Source organism: Heptranchias perlo, chromosome 6 (assembly GCF_035084215.1).
Source record: "Heptranchias perlo isolate sHepPer1 chromosome 6, sHepPer1.hap1, whole genome shotgun sequence".
Classification (NCBI taxonomy): Eukaryota; Metazoa; Chordata; class Chondrichthyes; order Hexanchiformes; family Hexanchidae; genus Heptranchias; species Heptranchias perlo.
The window spans coordinates 54,775,542-54,797,479 of NC_090330.1; the positions used below are offsets into that span (position 1 = coordinate 54,775,542).

The 21,938-nt window shown below is 41.1% G+C and overlaps 1 protein-coding gene across 1 annotated transcript in view; it reads right to left on the reverse strand.

Annotated features, from left to right (window-relative positions):
- grm5b (glutamate receptor, metabotropic 5b) overlaps positions 1-3,959 on the reverse strand; it is a 432,178-nt gene extending 428,219 nt beyond the window's left edge. Inside the window, exon 1 of the mRNA XM_067986328.1 lies at positions 3,281-3,959. Coding sequence (XP_067842429.1) covers positions 3,281-3,959 — 679 coding nt within the window. The remainder of the gene's footprint in view (positions 1-3,280) is intronic.
- Positions 3,960-21,938: the final 17,979 nt, after the last annotated feature.

Here is a 21,938-nt window from a genome sequence, read left to right on the forward strand (position 1 = left end):
TATTGGACTTAAAAGGCACATTTATGAAATTAACCAGCATGTCACATGCATAAGAGAGATACTGTGTAATTTTGCAGTGACTTGATACCAGAAATGAGAAATTATACTTATCAGGAAAGATTGAATAGGCTGGGGTTCTTTTCTCTAGAAAAGAGAAGACTGAGGGTGACCTGATAAAGGTCTTCAAGATTATGAAAGGGTTTGAGAGGGTAGTCGTAGAGAAGATGTTTCCACTTACAGGGGAAACCAGAACTGGGGGGCATAAATATAAGACTATCACTAACAATCCAATAGGGAATTCAGGAGGAACTTCTTCACCCAGAGAGTGTTTAGAATGTGGAACTCGCTACCACAGGAGTTGATGAGGCAACTAGCATAGATGAATTTAAGGGGTAGCTAGATAAACACATGAGAGAGAAAGGAATAGAAGGATATGTTGCTAGGTTTAGATAAAGAAGGATGGGAGGAAGGTCACATGGAGCATAAACATCGGCATGGACCTGTTGGGCCGAATGGCATATTTTTCTGCTGTACATTCTTTGTAATTCTTTGAGTAAGAACTGATGAATCAATATGCACATACTTTGTACTCAGAAATCTAAAACTTAGTTATAAAATAAATTCCATAACTATTAGAGCAGCCTGGTAGTTTATAACTGTGATAGAAAGAATCTGTGTGGTTAATTCCAAACTTTAAAGCAGCTCCTAGCAACTCAGAATGGCACTGACAGAAGCCTGACAGAAGCTGGTCAGATATGGTGAGTGGACTTGGAAACTGGGGAATTGCAGAGAAATACAGGGATTCTTCTATCACCTCAAAAATTCCACGAACTCAGAAGAATTTCTATCCAATGAATTGTCATTAGATTATAAAACTTCAAAGCTTGCTTACAGTCGAAAATGTTTTGCAATAACTTTAATTTAAATTCCCTGCCCTTCTTCCTGCAATATGATAAGCCGTTAATAATGTAGTTCATTAATAGGCTAATAAGTAGAAATCAGGTGTAGAAAGTTTGATGTGATCTTTACAAAGTTCTGTTGGATTTGATTTTGGCAAAATAAAAAATTCTGAAGGTGAAAAGATGGTGAGGATAGAAGCTATAGTGTTGTACTTTGAGTCTGCAGTCTCAAAATCACTATCGGCTATATTAACAAGCCATGTTTAATGCATTCATATGACATTTCTCTGACTGCTATTTTAACACTTTTATTTTAAATAGGTTAATACCTTTGTTCAGATTATTGATAGAGGAATGCTGTACAAATATGTTAGGCATTCCTGCGTTAATATCTCCAACAGTCATTTCTGGGACTGTATGCCCAAAAGACATAAACTAGATGTTGCCAAAATAGTTATCGAGCTCCCAGAACTGAACCTTGCTAGGTAAAGAATGCCTTATGAGTGGGTTGTTTATGCCTGCCAGAATTATGACCCATCTGTGTACTTTTAAAGGTTCTGCAAACAAACATCTGTAATTATTACCTTCCAAACTGCATGTGTGCTAGGCATCTTAGTTTTACCATCATAATACAAATATTCTTACTGTCATAAGAGCGAATGTCTGTTAATGTCACCATGACTAACTTTGCCTAGGACAATAAGAAATTAAGTAGCCAGAAATCTTTATTTTGTATATCAATATAGTGGAGGCTGCTTATACAAAACTCATGCAGTAAAAGTCGGCTAAAAATGTTCCTATTTGTTTACCATGTAAGTGAATAGAATGATGTTGCTTCTTAGAAAACTTACTACATCCTCGGAGTGCAGATATGATCACCAAACTTACATTGTTTAATCCCCAAGCAACAGATCAGTCATAAAACTGAACATTCTTAACCTGCATATGCACTGATTTTTTAAAACATGTTTTTAAGTTGTTCTCCAGGCTCAGGACCACAATCAGTTCTGATGAAGGATTATGCCTGAAATGTTAACTTGTCACTTCGCTCCACAGATGCTGTGCCTGACTTGCTGAGTGCTTCCAGCATTTTCTGTTTTTGTTTCAGGACTACAATCCTTGTGTGAAATAGACAATTGGTTTTAGGTCAACTCACAATCTGAAGATGCAGCAAATGCAGCAATTTATTTTCATTAAAGGGCTTTTAAATTACTTTCTAATCAGTGGGAAGAATGCGGCAATTTCTAATTTAGCTGCTTACTGTAACCAAACTCAAACTTGCTGTTTTTCTGTTTGATCAAAGTGTCAATTTGCAGAACTCTCTCAGTTACCTTGTGATTAGGTGAAACTCCCAGTAAGTGAAATTTTGTTGCAATAAATTCAATTTCATTGAAAAGTGGTTCACTATATGGTCAATATGTCCATTATAAGGTAGTCTGGGTGGGAGTTGGGCTAATATATAAATAGTTCAAAGACTCTTTATTCTTTTCTTCTTTCTTCAACCTTCACACATTATAACTCCAAATTTGGCATCTTCTAATCACTCCTTCCTGATTCATCTTAGCTTATCTTTTCCTTTTTTTCTAATGTTGGTGGAGTCCTGCACTATTAGGCTCAGTTCTTTCAACTTGTTTTTTCAATTTATGAAATTCCAATCATTATAACTATAACAGTTGTAGTATTCCAGTGGCACATGAACACAATACACCACCAAACCTTGCCATCATTATAAGGTCCACAGTCCTAATATTTATAGGTTAACTTCTAATCATTTCTGGCCATTTTACTGGTCATCCTGAATCCTTTAACAGACTAGAATCTATTGTAGCGACACCATGCTCAATATTTCAGAACTGAAGCAAAATTACAGATAAATGTCTTGTGATAGTCAAACCACCCTTATAAGCAGAATATCAAATTTAAATTATAACTCATTTTAAAATGCATTTCTTGCATGTCTCAAAAATGTGTTGAGTTCAACAAATTGAAATGATTTGGGCAAATATTAATGAAGAACTGATGTCACCTAATATTATATACATAGAATTTCTTCTATTTAAAAAGTTCCAAATATTTTCTGAAGAAGACCAAAAACTAATTAAGGGACAACATAATTTGCTATATTTTCATTACTGTAGATGCTTTCCATTAAAAAGAAGAATTCAACAGTACAAAGAATCAAAAGTAAGAAAATTACTTTGCATACTTTAGTTTTGCATTTGTGTATTGTTGATTATTAAGCAGGCAGATGTTGTTGTATCTTTTTTGCTAACAATGCCAGGGTCTTAATAGATAATTTAAGCCTAGTTAGTAATTGACATACTCAATGCAGCTTAACAGAAAACTGCACAACTTATTTTTTTTTTAAAACAGCAAAATACCTTCTGTGTGTATAGCAGAGATGTAGGTCCAGTTGTATCTCTTCACAATGTCGACCATGGCACGGGCTTGACGAGCATCAGATGACACCACTCTTACAAAGTATTTAAACAATGTTTTATCACTTAAGTCCATGCTTGTGGCAGAGTATGCAATTTGAGGTATATTGAAGAGTTGTAGCAGGTTCTGCACTTGAATGGCCACAGAGCTGGAGCCAGGCCCAATAACTCCAACTATAGGTTTTTTGGCTCGGAATGGTACCGTAGTTCCATCAACACAGCGTACTACTCCCTCTTCCTCTTCATTGGAGATAAGGGAGTCTCTTATAAACTCAATGCTTTGCTCAAGAGCCACAGCCGAATGCCAGCAAGAGTCCCTAATTTCACATCCTAACGTTATGTTTGGTAACAACATTTGGTCTTCATTGATGCGATCAAGCGTGTGGAGCATGGCCTCAACCCTTTGGATGCCATAGTGCTCTCTTATATCGCCGCATTTCCTCTCGTGGACCTTGTCGGCGGGTGGCTGGTGGTGGATTGAGAATAAAGCCCCAATGATGATGTCTCCCGGCATGTGCGCGACCACCCTTCGCTCACCGGATTGGGCAGAAACACTGAAGTGAAAGTTCCTGAAAACATCTTCCACAGTCAGTAAAACCATAAGCCACAGTAGGAAAATCATCTTATTCAGGTTTTCTTTGCAGTTCAGGAAAGCATTGTGATGGAAGATGAAAATAACTGGAATCTAAAAGCTTCAGTCAGGTGAGAAATTGTCCACCAATGGATAATATGGATAAATCAAGAACTTCCAAACTTCATTTTTGTGGAGCACAGGTCATCATTTGTAGAGGGATTCCAGGGATGTCACGATCTTGAAGCCTATCATTAAGAAAAGAAAAACATTCAGAATACAACTTAGAATTGGCTGTCATTAGCTCCGGCCACATATTCTTTCATAATCCCAAAAGCCACATTAACTGACGAAAAATGTCAACAATTTATATCTGATTGTTTAATATCTATCATGCCCTGAGAGATTTTCTGTCAGAGCTTTGACAATAATTCATATGATTAATACTATGGGTCCACTGCAGGATGATAATTTCAAATTAACCTCTGTTGTTTTGCATTACAAATATAAGTGTGTACATTGAAAGTCCATTTATATTCAGAATTAGTGTGTACCGCATTTTACTTCATTGGGTAGATCAAATGGTTTTATAAATGTTAGGTCATGTCGCATGGAGCAAACTCATTACGAATCTGAAGCGTTATTTCTTCAATTTATTTCCCATTGATTATATCTGCCCATGAGTTAAATCATCATTAAAGTCTACTACAAACCTAAAAGGATGAACGGATTTTCATAAACCCCATACCTGAGCTCAAGAAAAAAAGTTCAATACACAAAATAAACTATTGACTTTATCATTATCCATTTCATTAATTTTTTGTAACCGATGGTTGGTATTATTTTAATTAATATTTTATTTTCGATGTAGTTATTTTCCTATAAATAGATCTTCGCTGTAAAACAATCACTTGTGATTTTTAATAAGCTGATGTGAGTTTGCCTATAGACACACATACCTTGTTGATATTAGTTACACAATTCACACTTAGCAAAACAGTTCAAATCTATTCCCTTTTCAGAGTAGGGCTTCCGCTCTAGCATCTAACCCTGGTCCAAGCACAGCGTTATACTCATCTTACTACAACTGTTCAATTTTTGTAATTCGGATCACATTACATTTAGTCAATGACCTATACACAGCAACCAGGATCATCTTTCATATATTAACATCTTCTCCAAAATAGGTTCTGTTCATTAAAAACATGCTTTGCGTTTACTCAAATATTAGGTTCGAACGCATAATAAATCATGAATTAATATATTCATCCCAATTACATATTGTATATAATTTGTGCTCATTTCTTTGAAAGCGTCCACGTAAATTCTGATCCCAGTACATGTCTTCAACTATTATGCTAGTCAAAATTCAACTGTATTGATGAAAGAGCGACAGTACCGTTCTAGTGTTGCCAGTAACTCTTTATATACTGTGCATTGTCTCACGGGTGACGGCAGATTACCCTAGTGATCCCTTGCCCCTTCATTGCAATAGAGAACAGAGGTTGCCATTTACTCCATCATCGCATTTGACCTACTACTCTTGTGGTGTCCTGGTGCTTACATTTACACCCGGAGAGTCCCTGAAGACATTTCGTTGTTATTTCAGAAAGACATTGTGCCCCCACGCTAATGCCTGAAGATGTGTGATTGCAAGGGTCAAAATCAGTTTGTCTTTGACATGAATATCTTAATAGCCAGAGTGTTGTGTGTCATAAATCATCGAATTGAACCGTCAGAACCCAAACCTAAGGGGACTGCTTCACCTGTGGTTCGGCTAAAAAGACGGAAAGCTGCATTACACATCAGGAGACCTTTTCGTCTCCTTCTAAATGAATAACCTGCCTGCTGCGATTTTCGAAATGTCGCTTTTCTTCCAAAGAGCATTTAATTCTTAAGTACTCGGGGCTAGATATGTATAATTGGTACAACCTGAAGGGAGATGAAGGAAGGGGAGACTGAGATCCATTTCATTTCTTGAATCTGACTATTCCCAGAAGCTGTTGAAAGTGTCGGGCTAAAGACGAGCAAATAACTAAATTAACAGCATTACCCCCATTTCAGATTAGACGATTTCGGTTACAAATGACACCACTGGTACTGTACAAAGCAGTTTAGTTTAAATACAATAAACAATTTGATGTTTTCCCATATATGTGCGATTTGTCATACGTGAGTTCTGGTTGCATTTTATATTTACCCACAGATTCGGCGTCCTGGCAGCCGGAACCGCCTGTGATGGCATCTCCTAATGCCTATCTATATCGGTTCCGATAAATAAGGAAAGGTAAATACATTTTGGCCGTCGTTTTCCCTGCGGTTTTCTCCCAGCCGGGAAAGCTTTCTCTGTTAGCTGGCGGTACTTGGTTAAAAAAAAATCACACGAGCTGCTCGGCGGCGTGGCTGCTCTTTGAGGCAGTTGACATTCAGAATCGGGTTAGAGAGGGCGCACAGTGCTCAGTCTTTGCAGACACGTACCTTCTGGAGCATTAGAGATTCAAAGCCGACCACACCACAAGTCACCATCATGCTACGCTATCGTCTAAACTATCCGCACCTTGTCCCTTAATATCATTCTTCCTATTTTGCAATGTTATTTACTCTCGACGGCATTCAAGAAAGGGATTAAAAATTGTCCCGTCTCCGCGTCACGCACGATACCTCTGACAGATCAGATTTGCGAAATTGTAGGATGCGTCAACGACCCGACTAAACAGTCTGAATTTAACGAGTGGCTTCAAAAATCGCATCTAAACACCGTGTGTGAAATTTATCAAGTGAGAATGGCATTATGCATGCATAGAAAACAACTTCTGATTTAATTAGATTTCCGTTTCACTGTAGATGAAAAGATGCGATTTGAATACATTAACGGAAGCAGAAACTCGCATTTATTATTTTTACCTTTATTATGAAAATTGGGTCGAAATTAAATACTGTTGCGGTGAATTGACAACTGGGCCAATGTTAAACTTTTGGTGCCATCTACAGGTTGCAATTCAGATTTCAGCATCCTGGAGCTGATCCAACTTTAATGTAACTTAAAGGATAAAACATAGTTTAAAGGTATAGCGCCTCTTATCACTCCAGTTAACGGCCAGCTCGGGTCAATTTCAACTGGACAGCGCCAGTAGAGAGAAAGTAACTCTAAATAAACAAATAGTCTCAATAAACTTCCAAATAATTATCATTTTAAACAAAATTTCGACGAACTGTAATAATAATAACCCTCTAACCCCCGCCCCAACAAATGCAGTGTTCACCAGCACAAGATGCCAGGGTAGTCCTTGGACCATCCACTGTACGTCATTTTTATACAGACTTTCATAATATAAGGCAAATTGAGAAAGTGAGGGTAATGTGTATAAGTTATGTAGAGTGCCATGACACCGTACTTGTAAAACACTGAATAAATAACAAATAAAAAGTAATTAAAACGATTGAATTATGAACTTTAAAATGTTTACGAAATGGAATGAAACTTGCGGTTTGACGGATTTGCTAAACCGCTTGGACTAAGAGTCCCTTCCTGTTTTAAAATCGCAACCTGTTTCTGTTTCCTAAATAAATCCAATGGGTTTATAATCCAGATCGTGCTATGATCATCATACATCTCATTCCTGGCGTGCGTCGAGTAATCTCTTAACGCAGACCCAAGTAATGTAATAGTTAATGTCGCGCTGTCTCTGATGCCATGTTATCACTGTACAGAACTAATTTCTCTCTCCGCGTGTGATCTTTAAGGTACATTTTACTATATGTCCAATTAAAGGCGCAGGAAAAATAACCCTCAAACACTGAAATGCATTCTTATCTTTCTGTATTTTGATTCTGTAGAATGATTGCTATAATTCATTAAAACAATGACTTAATGTGTGAAGTAGGGTTGATCTGCGAAGATTCTATGTAATACCTTTATGGAGTTGGAAGCTGCAGGATCCTTAGTCGTCCCTCTGTACAGTCTTATAAACCAAAAGCTGCATTGATGCTACAAAGAATAGTCAGGAACATAGAGAATCCCAATGTTCATGATCCATGGAATACACAAAAGGGACGTAGGGCTCTTGACTAACACTTTTGGTGCTTTAACAAAAGTTTATACATTATTTTCTGCGCCTGCGTTCAAAACGGGCCTTCCCGCGAGTAACTAAAATGGTCCAAATTAATTCTGAAAAACGAAAATCTTTTCGATTTTTACTGCAATTAGGATCTTCATGGAGTCAAAATTGCACGGGCACGTTACATCCTGGATTCTAGTGTTGAGTATTTACTGTAGACAGTGTTTGATGCGATCCATCTTGATTGATAAAAATATGCAATGATGTCACCCAGAAGTGTTTATGTATGTACCCTACTCTGTATTGTGGGATATTCCAATTGTGCCATAGACCTGAAGTCACAATGTGTTCTACTCTGACTCACAGAAGAAACCATTTCTACTTGTTTATTCAACGTATTTCCATTATTTACACTTCCACAGTCAAAGTGATATCCCTCCATTGGTATCGGTCTTTCATAACCCATGTCATACATGTCATTCTGTCATATTATAGTAATTACTTAACAAGCGCTCACTTTAGAAAACAGAATTGCACTTGATACCGATATCGACTAATATAAGTGTTTTCTCTCCTTTTTTGAACATTCAGCAGCACATCTGCCTGTAGGTTTACAACACCTCCCCCTTGAGTTTAGAACGTTTAGTGGATCGTACTAGTGAAATGACAGGAATCTTTACTTGTTGATACTACTTTGTAAACAAGTGCATTTGATCTCACATCATTTCTGGCTACAAAAAAGACTTATTAAAAGCATAACACAATGTATTGATTTTTGGCACCGAATTGATAATTATGGGAAGTATTTTTTATCATGAAATGGCTAATTATTTGAAAACTGTCAAACTCTAAGGTTGGATGCCTGCCTTCGTAAATAAACACAATATTGTCTAAGTGTACAGAAACGAAACAAGAAACTTCTCTTCTTTGACTACTGAATGACGTGATATGCCTCTTGCATACAATTAGCAAGTGAATAGCTAAGAGTGAAGAATAGTCTAAGATTACAAATGCTTAATTGTTGCTTAAGTTCTGGCTTCAATTTTCCAAATAATTACTGCTCATTATACCTGTAACCTGCTGTGTGGAAATGTACGATCAACAGCCCTCACCCAATCTATTATATGAGGCAAATAAATCAGTGCCGATGCCGCAAAATGCACAATACCCAGAGAGGGACGTACACACAAACAGACACAGAGACACATAAAACGCACAGGTACAAGCGCGTACACACACACACATAAACAGACTAACACACGGAAATAGAAAGGGCTGCACTTTTGCGCAGACATAAAGACAAAACGACAGAACTATACAAACATGACTCTCGTGCGCACATATACTCCGGCACACACAGAACAAATGCACACACAGGCAAACGCGGAGACAAATGCACCCCGATGGACAGAGGTAAACAGATACTCAGCTACACGGAACCTGATTCACAAAGGTAGACAGCGTGGTAGATAGAGATGCACATTGCAAACCAGAGGCAGGTATGTACAACGTACAAGGAGGCCAAACGTGAAGAGAGGTACATGCACACAGAGAGGTGGACACACACAGGACGTGTGGCCAACGAACGCAGACACATACAAGCGCGCACAGCCCTGCACACAAATACACATTCTATCATTTTCGATTTAATCCGTAAGAAATACAATTTATGTTAGAATGAAGTAGAGAGCCATGCCGAATTCAAAATAAACTGCAGATGCTGGAAATCTGAAGAAACAGAAAATGCTGGAAACACCCAGCAGGTCAGACAGCACCTCTGGAGAAAGGGGAAAAGCTACCATTGGAGGTATAGCCCCATCTTCCTCTCTCCACAGATGCTGCCTGACCTGCTGAGCTTTTCCAGCATTTTCTGTTTTTTTTTTAGCTTTGCTGAGTCTCGAGCAAATGATGAAATGATTGGTGCGGCGGAGATTATAGGCAACATCACCCGCTCAAGTACAGGACCGTGGCACAATGTGATGCTGCTTCTCTCTCTCTGTCCATATCCCTAATACAAGGTGACCGTTCACTGCGATACTTTCTAATGTAATCAGGGAAAAAGCTCTTCCAGGACTCGGCTCTATAACTTCTGCGCCTAGAATGGCATTTTCAGGAAGTCTGATGTTATCGCCAGGTCATTGCAGTTGCTTAGGTATAAATGATAGGAACGCTAAGAGAAAAATATTCTATCAAATTCTTTGCAATATTCAAATAGAAGTTTGCATATCCTTTAGCGATAGCCTCTTAGGATAATAAATATATTGTCAATATTGGTTCTGCGCTATGATATGTGACTACTCACTCATCGTATTTCTCTATTGGACTGGGAAAATGCGCTGGAGCCATTTAAACAAACGGTTTAAATGGTCAGAAAGGCTGAGTAGGCAACAAGTAGAATAAACCGATCATCAATCAATGAGCAGCTACATTTGCGGATTACCAAATGTCTTCTTCACAGAGTAATGGTCGGTAATGAAATCATTCTGTGCGATCATTGTGAAAATGTATGTTACAAACTGCCCATCGAAAGCTGGTGAATAATAAGGTGCATCGATTGAAACATATATCCAAGGACTGAAAGCACCTTGTAGCGCTCCCGCTGCAAGGACTGTGTAGCGGGACCACTGGGTGGGAGTTCTCCTGCTGTGGAAATCATTTCTGAAAACGTCCCTCCATCAATCTGCTGCCACTTCTTACCAAAGGTATGCGCTTTATACTGGGACCTTTCATAGGGAAAAGCTCGATTACTCACGGGCACCGAATGTTATCACACTGGCTACAATATAACAGATTGCGGATTCCATTTGATCTTGTAATTTCATAATGAATTTCATATTCTGAATCGTTGAAATAAACAAAAAAAACAGCGCGTGATTCCGTTTGCTTTAAAATAAAAAAATAATAACGAAGACTGAATGGACGTTACCGAAAACAGTATAAAACACGAACAAAATCTTGATATAACATACCGATTTCCTAAAGGTGATCCCTCCGGATGGGTCTGTCCGATCTAGCAGATTGTGTGAAGATTGCCAGTTCTCGGATCAGGACTACCCAGTCTTCACCATGGCAACCGATAAATGCAACAGCAAAGGACCGTGTTCAAATTGTCCCATTTTTAGCAAATGTAATTGCTGATTTATTTTAAACACGGTATTACGTGCACGCAATCAGTTAACCTGTTTCATATTAAGAAAAAAATTGCAGGGGATTCCAGCATGTTCAAAAATATGAGTCTTCCTCTATTTGGTGTCGCTTCTGACTGAATTGTGAGAGAGTGAAACGAGCTGCTGCTTAGGTTTGCAGCTTGCGTGTGCCAAGTTAGAAAGGGGTTGAATGGTTGGGGTTGTCTGTGTGAAACGGAATGGATTAACAGAGAGAGAAGCCATGAAAAGAGACGAGGTAGATTACTGTGGGGTAGGCATTTGGAATATTGTGACTAAGCGACCAGATCATTGCGGAGTGAGAACGGGGGGGCAGTGATAATAATTACTGGCGTGTGCGAGAGATTGTATGCATTTACAGGCAACATATCGATGGAGAGATTGAAAGTGTGCAGTATTTCTGCATATTGTTCAAGGGGAGCGTGTTACAATTTGTGCCAGAAATAATGAATGACAGCTGGAAACGTGTCATCACTATTACAACTTACGCCTCCCAAACAATCTGTGTTTGTTGAACTGATTCTGGATAAATGTGTACACCTAAGAAACATTGCAAGAACCACAGAACTATAGAGTTTACAGCACAGAAGGAGGCCATTCAGCCGATTGTTTGTCTGTTGACTCTGCTAGAGCAACCCAAAACTAATCCCCATAGCCTTGTAACTTCCTCTACTTCAAATATTTATCAGATTTTCCATTAGAAGATACAATGGTTTCTGTTTGAACCATTCCCTGTAGCAGAGCATTCCACACTCCACTAAATTTCTCCTATCCTCGCTCCCCATTCTCTCAGTGATAATTTTAAATTGATGACCCTTTGTCACAGATTCCCCAAGCAGAGGAAATTGTCTTTTCCTATTCACTCTATCAAAATTCTTAATTTTTTTTTAAAAACCATTAACTTTCCTCTTATCCTTCTCTGATCCAATGGAAATAATCACAATACCTGAAGTCTGTCCTTGATGTGTGCATGTGCGTGTAACAGAAAGCTGTTAGAAAAGTGCAAATGCGCATTACTGCAAAGAATATGTGGATATAATTGTGTGGATGTGTGTCAGAGTATATGTTGCTATGAGAAATTTGTATGCATACAGGTGTGTGTGTATAAAGTATGAGTGTAACTATGCAAAAGGGATTGTGTCCATAAGGGTGTAAGTGTAATATGTAGCTCTCCCCCTCTCTCTCTCTCACTCATTACTATGTATATATGGGTGTTAGAGCTTGTTTTTACTGCCCAAATAATCAGCTGGAAATATAGTGAATACATGTTTGCATACAATGGATTCTTGGGTATGTTGATAGTTTAAGGGATGATGGATTATTTTACAGACAAAATTTCATGATGAAGATGAAGTGTGTAGGTCTGATTATATATACATACTTGCATGTTGACACACATGGATACATTATATATTTGTGTGTGTGCTTGTGTGAGAAAACAACCTTCCAATTGGGACTGAAGACCAAGCAATTCTACAAAGGATACCGAGAGTTGTGTCCTCAAATAAATTTTACATCATTTCAATGTTTGCTTTTATAAATAATAGTACATTTTCATGAATTATAACTATGATTATTTTAGTAAAAAATTATTACAGTGGTAAGAAATTATCAAAGCTTTTTTCTCCTTGGGGTGTAATAACTTCCAGATTTTTAACAGTGATGGTGAAAAAATGAGATATTTACAAAAACAAAACTGGCAAAAAACTAACCTAACCAATAGAATAGATTGGCACAGTCGATTTGCAGGCTGTCCTTTTACCTTTTACCCTATAGAGACTTGGGTTTGGTCTGTTTTGGTTATTTTGTATACAGTAAACCTGTTCTTCGTCAACCTTCTGTTAAAGGATAATTAATGGTCTACTTTGCTGAAAAGGAATTTCATAATTCTTGTAAAGAAGAAAGGTAAGTTCTTAAGAGGTAAAATTATCACAAAAAAGCTTCTAACCCAAATGGCATCAGCCCTCAAATCCCTATCTTGGAAGTTAAAAGCTCCTCTGTCCCTGTCAAATGGTATTTCATTTGAGTGGAAAGCAGCAAACATTGAAGGGGTGAGGGGAAATTGGATAAGGCCTATCATTGGGTGCGGGTAGCGCGATCCACTATTAACCCATGACCGGTGGCCCCTATGCAGGCAGCATGTGAACTTTGAGCTGCCTGCTAATTAGCACGATAGCTCCATGCAGCCAGCACTACAGTTGAGAGGCTGCACGGAGAATGAGGAAACCAAAAATGGGGTGTGCTCAGCGCATGTCATCGGTGGTGTAGGTGCACATTGGGAGAAGGGAAAGATGGCCAGAAGGATGGCAGGACCGGTGGGAGAGCGGGTCCAGCGCTTCTCCGATGATGCACTGGAGGCCCTGGTGGAGGGGATGGATGAAAGGAGGGCAAATATGTACCTGCAAGGTGGCAGGAGACCCTCCAGACTTCAGCTCCGTAGGCATTGGGAGGCTATGGCCCAGGAAGTGAACGCCAGGAGCATTGCACTACGCACATGGGTGCAGTGCCGAAATAAGTTCAACAATTTGACATGAGTGGTCAAGGTGAGTGAATGCAAATGTCAAATGGCACATCCTACCAACTGCACCACTGCTCCCTGCGTCACACCCCCTGTCACCCATCCACCAACAAACACTGCCCATCCATATGCAATGCTGCACTCGGCATGCTGCATCTCACCCACACATAGTACCACGCTTGCAGGCCACACAACCACCACTCACAGGTCACACACACTGGCAACTATTCGACCATGACAGACACATCACCGTTGCAGGATACTCACTGACACACTGCCCTCTGTCTTGCAAGAGAAGATGGCACATAATAGCTGGCAGCAGGAGAGACCTGAGGGAGGACAGGCACGTTTACATGTCCTCAAGCCCTTGGAGGAGACTGTGCTATGGATCATTGGGTGGGCTGTCATTCAGCCATGACCACATGCTGTGCTGGAGGTTCTGATGAAGGGGGGGGCGTCTATGCATATCTAATGCTCCTTCTCATTTCCCACATCTCCCTCCTCCCATAATCTTTTCTGATTCAGGCATTGCAGATGCTGTCGGCACGCACATCTTACTTGTTCCTCTCCCTGCTCCACAACTCAACCTGTTTCCCTTTGTCGTTGCAGATACCCAAGAATACGTGATGGCACCATCTGAGGAGGGGGAGGAGGAGGAGGGGGACACTGAAAGCATACCGTCACTCGATCTGACAGTCGCATCCACCAGCTCGTCCTTTAGAGGCTAGGTTAGAGGAGGGATCTGCACATGGTGAGACACCGGGCACAAGTGCGCAGGAGCCGGGGCGGGGGGAACAGATACCACAGGTGCCAGCTCGCCGGAGGGCAAGGTCGCTCACTAGTTCTGCTGCAGAGAAGTCAGATGGGGACTTCGATGGGCCAGGCTACAGAAGATGGCTAAGAGCATATACCACCAAAGGCTTGGGGCACTGGAAAGCCTGCCAGAAAGCCTGCACACAATGACGAGGGGCATGGAGTAGTCCAGCTCCAATTTGGCGCAGGGCTTTATGCAGAGCTTGGAGCCCATCCATTCCAACATGGAACAGGTGGTCACCTCCATCAGCACACCTGTGGAACCCACCATGATGCAGTGTCTGATGACCAATGTCACGGCTTCCATTGCAGCACAAACCGGTGTCACCAAAGGTCTGCAAGCTACGGCTGCAGCTCACACTGCTGCAATGGAAGCTTAGACTGCTGCTGTTGTGGGTCTGGGGACCACCATGGAACAGGGCTTCCAGGGCGACACAGCACTCCTACAATCCGTTCTCCAGCTGATCGTCAGGATTGCTGAGACACCGCCCCAGGAGACTGGCACTGGCGCCATGACAGTTGGACCTGCTATCCTCTCTCTGGACAACAGCACCCTGCTCCCATCCCTGCCACTCCGCCAGTGCCCCTGTTGTTGCTTATCAGTCACCCAGGCCAGACTGCTGCAGCCTTTGCTGAGATGGTGCAGTCTGAAGCCGGGCCCTCCCAGCCCAGAGCTGCTCAAGGTCGTCCTCCAAGGCGAAATGTATGCTCCTCCATTGAAGGCCAGCAACTTTCCACGACCCATGCTCCAGCCACTGGGAAGCACCTTGTAGGAGTACTAGGATAGGTAAAGGCACACGAACAACAGGCACTGAGGGAATGCGCGAGGGTGAATAGTTCTATTCTGTTTCCATAATTTTATTTGTTAATTGATAAATGTAACTTTGCATTTGCATTTGGTGGTAGTTTTTATTTGTGCGATGAGCTGAGGGGGAAACCAATGTGCAATCAGATGGAGGGTGAATTGATGGACATGAGGGAGCGGACAGGTGGGAAGTGTAGGACTGTTTGAGATAGGGGATGTAGTTGACATTATTAATAGTGGGCACGTATCAGGCGAGCACACAGAGCCCTTGAAGACAAGGCATGTGTTCCCTATTGCCTCCTTGCATCTTCCTCCACTACCTCCTCCAGCTCCTCACCCTCAGCCTCTTCCTCCTCCTCCTCCGCAGCCTCTTCCTCCTCAGCCTCTGGCTCAGGGTCTTCTCTGATCATCAGTGGCAAGGGCTGGTCCCTCATGATGGTGAGATTGTGCAGCATGCAGCGTACCACCACAAATCTTCCCACCTAGTTGGTGGAGTACTGCAGGGCTCCTCCAGAACGCTCCAGGCAGCAGAAGCGTTGTTTCAGGAGGCTTATGATGTGCTCCATGATGTTGTGTGTGGCAGCATGGCTCTCATTGTAGGCCTGCTGTGAACATGTGCATGGGTTCCTGACCGGTATCATGAGCCACGGCATGAGGGACAGCCCTTGTCGCCCAGTAGCCAGCCTTTGACTTGCCGAGTCGGATGAAAGATAGCTGGCACGTTGGACTGCCGCATAACGAAGGCATCGTGCTCCCAGGGTAGCGGATATCGACCATGATTCGATGACTGTGGTCACACACCAGCTGCACATTCAGGGAGTGGAAGCCCTTTTGGTTGACGAAGACGGCCGAGTTGACATGCAGGGCACACAGGGCAATGTGCGTGCAGTCAATGGTACCCTGTAACATGGGGAAGCCAGCAATGCGAGCGAATCCCTGTGCTCACTCGTTTTGCTTGTCTCTGTCAAGAGGGAAGGTGATAAACCTGTTCCTCATCTGGTACAGAGTGCCTGTGACCTCCCTTATGCAGCAGTGCATTTCATACTGCGAGATGTTGCGGGCCTGAAATGATCCTGAGCCGTAGAAGCTCAGCTCCACAGTTACCTTCACAGCCACAGGCAATGCTGTCCTTGTCATGCTCTGAGGCTGCAGTTGTGGCCGCACCAGTTGACAGATCTCCATCATGGCTTCTTGGTGAACCTCAGCCGTCAGATGCAATTCTCCTCGCTCATGTTGAGGTAAGAGAATTGGTCCTGGAAGGCCATCATTAGATATGGCCTCCTGCTCAGCACCCTGCATCTCCTCGTTCTCCCTCTGCATGCAGCTTGACCTGCTATGTTGGTCTCTCTGCATGCTCCCAATGATTATCAATGCCCAACGGGAGCCCTAGCAGACCACCCATGCTGCCAGGAATGTTGTTCAACCATGGTTCTAACTTTCTGAACCATAAGACAGTACCTGCCAAACCACTCTCAAATGTACTGTAGCAATTCTCAGTAACTATAGGGAGCTTCAAAAAACACTTCCTATTCCTCCAGCAGACAGAAGCAATAATCCAGCAACTAACCTGCAACACCCCAATGATCCCTTTAAAAAGCGCTGCTGGGGGGTCCTCCAGGCACTCTAAGACATATTCAGGTTTGCGTGGTTAAGACTGTGTGTTGAGTTGAGCATTGAGGTCCAAAATGATGTCTATCACTTTAAATCAGGGTTGCACACTGATTGTACGCAATTTCTCCCTACTTTACATGCTGCCGGCGTTCGGTATTTGCGCATGCACTAATACCTATACCAAGATGGTGTCCGGCGCACGTCATACTAGAAACGTGCGTGTGCAGCCAAGACACCATCTTGGCACTGGGGGAGGCCGTGTAGGCCCTCCAATTGGGCGTTATACAGCCCAATTTCGAGCCCATTGTTCTTAGATACAATAAGGAATCATAAGTCAGACTAGGAAAACTACAGATAGACATCCAGCACCTGCCAACTGTGTCAAAGCTCATAGAAACCACAGTGCATGAGAAGCTGTTGCAGCATCTCAATCACAGAAAACTGCTATCTGCTTCATCAGATTGGCTCCACAGCAAATTAATCAACTTGTGATATTCTCAATCTCATGTACTAGAAAGAAGTATTTCTTAAGATAGCCAGTGCAAATTCAGAGCAGTAGCCCTTGATATTTCATAGAGCATGATATCCCGGATATCCCAGCCTTACTGAGAATCTGGCTGTTGTGGCATAGTTGGTGAGTTGCTGATCTGGATATGTAACTTCCTTAGAGAATGGGTCATGATAAATGTGTATAATATGTCTATTATTTCACGGCACTAGTTTATTTGAACAATTTCATTTACAGAATAAGGACAAACCTCAGCATGGATGTTTTTGGCTGAAATAGAACTATCACTTATAGTCAATTCTTCAGTTATAAATGTTCAGTTTCTTGGCAAGGCAAACACATTTGATCTAAAATGGGGCAAACAGCTAGCAAAAGTGGCTGGAAAAGTTGGTGGCAAATGGAAATACTTGGGAAAGCTCATTTCTACTTGTCACTGTTAACAATTTCTGTCTTCTGCAAAGCCTACAGCCATCCATTCATTGAATGCTGTACCCTTGTTCATCAGGCTGCAGAGAAAACTCATCTCTTGTTGCTGGATTCAGTATAATCAAAGTTCATGCAGACCGGTAGACTTGATTAGGATGACCTAAAGCAAGCCAGAGTCCATTTTCCCTAACTTCAGTGAGAAGGGGCCAGCTGTCAACCCTCAAGAAGATTATAGCAGAAGCACCACATAAGGGTAGCTAACATTAAGCTAGATCTCCATGTTTATGCCATTAACAGAAGTTCCTTAGCCACCAATGAGGAAACTAAATACAATTCTGGGCATAAGATTGAGTATGTAATAACATCTAAAGAAAATCTATGTACACTTTTGTAAACCAATATCGTAAAATTTGAACATACATTTAGTTATTGATTTTGATTATGTTTACTGTAGGTATATCTTGAGTCTACTTTCTGATTTTTTTTAGCCTTATTATTTATAGCAGTATAATTTGCTCATCAGTAAAGATGCCAATTGGCATTATTCCACTGCACTTTCTAACCCCAGATGGTGCTTTCATTCAGAGACAGTGTTGCCTGGGTGACACCAAATGGCGTCACTTGAAAATATGCACATTTAAAAATAACTGATAGAAAAGTACCAATCTGTAGAAATCAACAGAAAACAAAGCATTTGTATATATTTTGCATAAAATCATAACAATTGTATGGTGTGTTCCTTTAAAAACACTGCTTTGTGTTTTTCTAGTGCTGAATAAAATGTTTTCAAAAGTAGCCGATGAGCTGGTTTATATAAGGCAAGTGCAATTGCAATGGGAGAGCTTCAGACAAAAGATATATGTTCAGAAGGTAATTTTAGGTCAGGGTAATGGTTAGATTTGGAATAAGAATGGTCTATTTTCATTCAAATGTATTTTTTTGTGAATGAATGTACATGTATGTGAAGTTTTTTGTGTCTAGGGTTTGTTTATTTGTGTATAAGAGAAGGGGATCTAAGTTAATAAATGAAGGTCTATGTTTTTGATTGCTTGAGTGAAAGTATCTGTTATATTATCAGTGTGAGAATACAGACTGTTTCATAATTTTTTTCTTATATAATAATTTCTTGTTTGCATAATCTATCCAAGATTGTGAGCTAGGATTACTTTTCTGTACTGTACTCATTTTTCAGAACAACTACAGGAAATGCTCCAAAAATCTGTTAATTCAATTGATCGTGTGTGAAGTAATGGAGAGGAGTTGCCTCTAGGGGGGTGTTACAAAGCAATATTGCAGACCTGATAAAAAATAATTTATGTTATAGTATAGTGTGCCACAATCAGGGAAATAGAAACTACCCCCTTGACAAGGTAAGATTGCTAGGTCTGTAGCAATCCATATTTTTTACTTTAATCCCTACTGAATAGGATTTTGAAGATGGTGGGCAAAATCTTCCAGAGATATGATTGTCAGCTCACAGAAAATTATTGTGAATTATTTACATTTATAATAACTCTGATTAAAATAACATTATCCTCCATTATCATATTTTATTCCATAATTGTTGTACAAACAGAATGGGAAGCTATTGAATTTGGAATGAATCCAACTTGTGAGCAAGACCTATACAACTCACTCATGCCTGTGTCTCTCATCAGTTATTTGGTCTGTCTTAATCATGGAATAAATTTCATATTCAACAGCATCTGATCTAGTATCCTCTATCAATCATATCTTTCAATTCAAATGTAAATCTTACATATAATGTTCATCGTCCATAGTATAGTTCAGATATATGATAATCTCCCACCTCCCCAACATATTGAGTTGTGCAGTTATGAAACAGGAACATTTCCACTGTTTGTTATTTATAACAAGATTGTAAAGGCATGTATAAAGAGTAGGTTTACAATTTTACTATAAATAACAAACAGAAGAAACTTTCTCCTGTTGTGTTTGTAATGTGGCCTCAGCAATTAGATTACAAGTTTTGTAACAAAATATGTACAAAACTTTTGACACAGATCATATAAATTACCAAATTGATTTAGGTTTTTGTATAATTACATAATTTTTTAGATGGCATTTTAATACCTGCATTTAATTGACCACTTAAAAGCTTCAGTGTGAAACAATGGCCCATAAATTGCTCCGAGCAGCGCTCACCGGTCCATAGATTTATACTCACCCACTAACTTACCGTGGTCTTTACATGTGGGCACTTCCACTTATAGGAAGCTGAGAAGAGCCCAGCGCTAACTCAAGTGAAACTAGGACCCATGGAGGACGTGAGAGGATCGATCTCTCCCCTTGGCCAATCAGATTGCAGCATCCTGCAGCAAGTTGGCGCTGGTCTGTTGATTGTAGCCGGCGATATCCCTTTAAGGTGAAGTTGTCAGATCACCGGCGAACCAGGAAGAGCAAGTTCCGGATTTCCACGTTTGACTGCGCATGTGTGAACACTCTTTCATTTGGCCACTAATAACAGTGAGCGCCATTGAGCTCACTGTTCTTTTTAAAGCAATTTCCGGCCCAATAATTTCTATACATTCCAATGTGAACAAGTTAGAAAGTGTTTCACTCCTCTAGGATGTTCAAAATTCACCATAATCGGGGTATTTATATGTTGAAGAGTGAGCAGGTGATTGTTGTTCAAACCTTTCATTGCAGTTTTAGTTTTTAAAAATAAAATATAGATAATTGGCCAAGTATTCATAAGATATTCTATACAGAGACCTGCCACAATTTTGCCTATAGGCAAATCAGCATGGTGTGATTATATTCATAAGAAGGAAGCACCATGCAGGTCCTTGAAGCCAAACTAGAACAAGTACAAAAGATTGAAACAAAGATCAAACAGGATGCATGTAGCAGGTAACATCAACTATTAAAGAATATCAAGCAATAATACAAGGCAAAAGAAAGGCAACCAAATGTTAGAAAGCAAAATTGTAAGTTTTGTGTAAGACTCAAGTACGAAACTTTGCAATGAAAGAGAAAAAAGGTGATTGAATTTTTGAAGGTGAAAAAAATAGTTATTAGAACAAAAAGCATGTTATGTGAAAATAGCATTCAGCTCATTAATGCAGTTAGGAACATAGGAAAATAGGAACAGAAGTAGGCCATTCAGCCCCTTGAGCCTGTTCCATCATTCAATTGTGTAGTGGTTGTTGGAGGCCAATCATCTCAGCCCCAGGGCATTGCTGCAGGAGTTCCTCAGGGCAGTGTCCTAGGCCCAACCATCTTCAGCTGCTTCATCAATGACCTTCCCTCCATCATAAGGTCAGAAATGGGGATGTTCGCTGATGACTGCACAGTGTTCAGTTCCATTCGCAACCCCTCAGATAATGAAGCAGTCCGAGCCTGCATGCAGCAAGACCTGGACAACATCCAGGCTTGGGCTGATAAGTGGCAAGTAACATTCGCGCCAGATAAGTGCCAGGCAATGACAATCTCCAACAAGAGAGAGTCTAACCACCTCCCCTTGACATTCAACGGCATTACCATCGCCGAATCCCCCACCATCAACATCCTGGGGGTCACCATTGACCAGAAACTTAACTGGACCAGCCATATAAATACTGTGGCTACGAGAGCAGGTCAGAGGCTGGGTATTCTGCGGCAAGTGACTCACCTCCTGACTCCCCAAAGCCTTTCCACCATCTACAAGGCACAAGTCAGGAGTGTGATGGAATACTCTCCACTTGCCTGGATGAGTGCAGCTCCAACAACACTCAAGAAGCTCGACACCATCCAAGATAAAGCAGCCCGCTTGATTGGCACCCCATCCACCACCCTAAACATTCACTCCCTTCACCACCGGCGCACTGTGGCTGCAGTGTGCACCATCCACAGGATGCACTGCAGCAACTCGCCAAGGCTTCTTCGACAGCACCTCCCAAACCCGCGACCTCTACCACCTAGAAGGACAAGGGCAGCAGGCGCATGGGAACAACACCACCTGCACGTTCCCCTCCAAGTCACACACCATCCCGACTTGGAAATATATCGCCGTTCCTTCATTGTCGCTGGGTCAAAATCCTGGAACTCCCTTCCTAACAGCACTGTGGGAGAACCGTCACCACACGGACTGCAGCGGTTCAAGAAGGCGGCTCACCACCACCTTC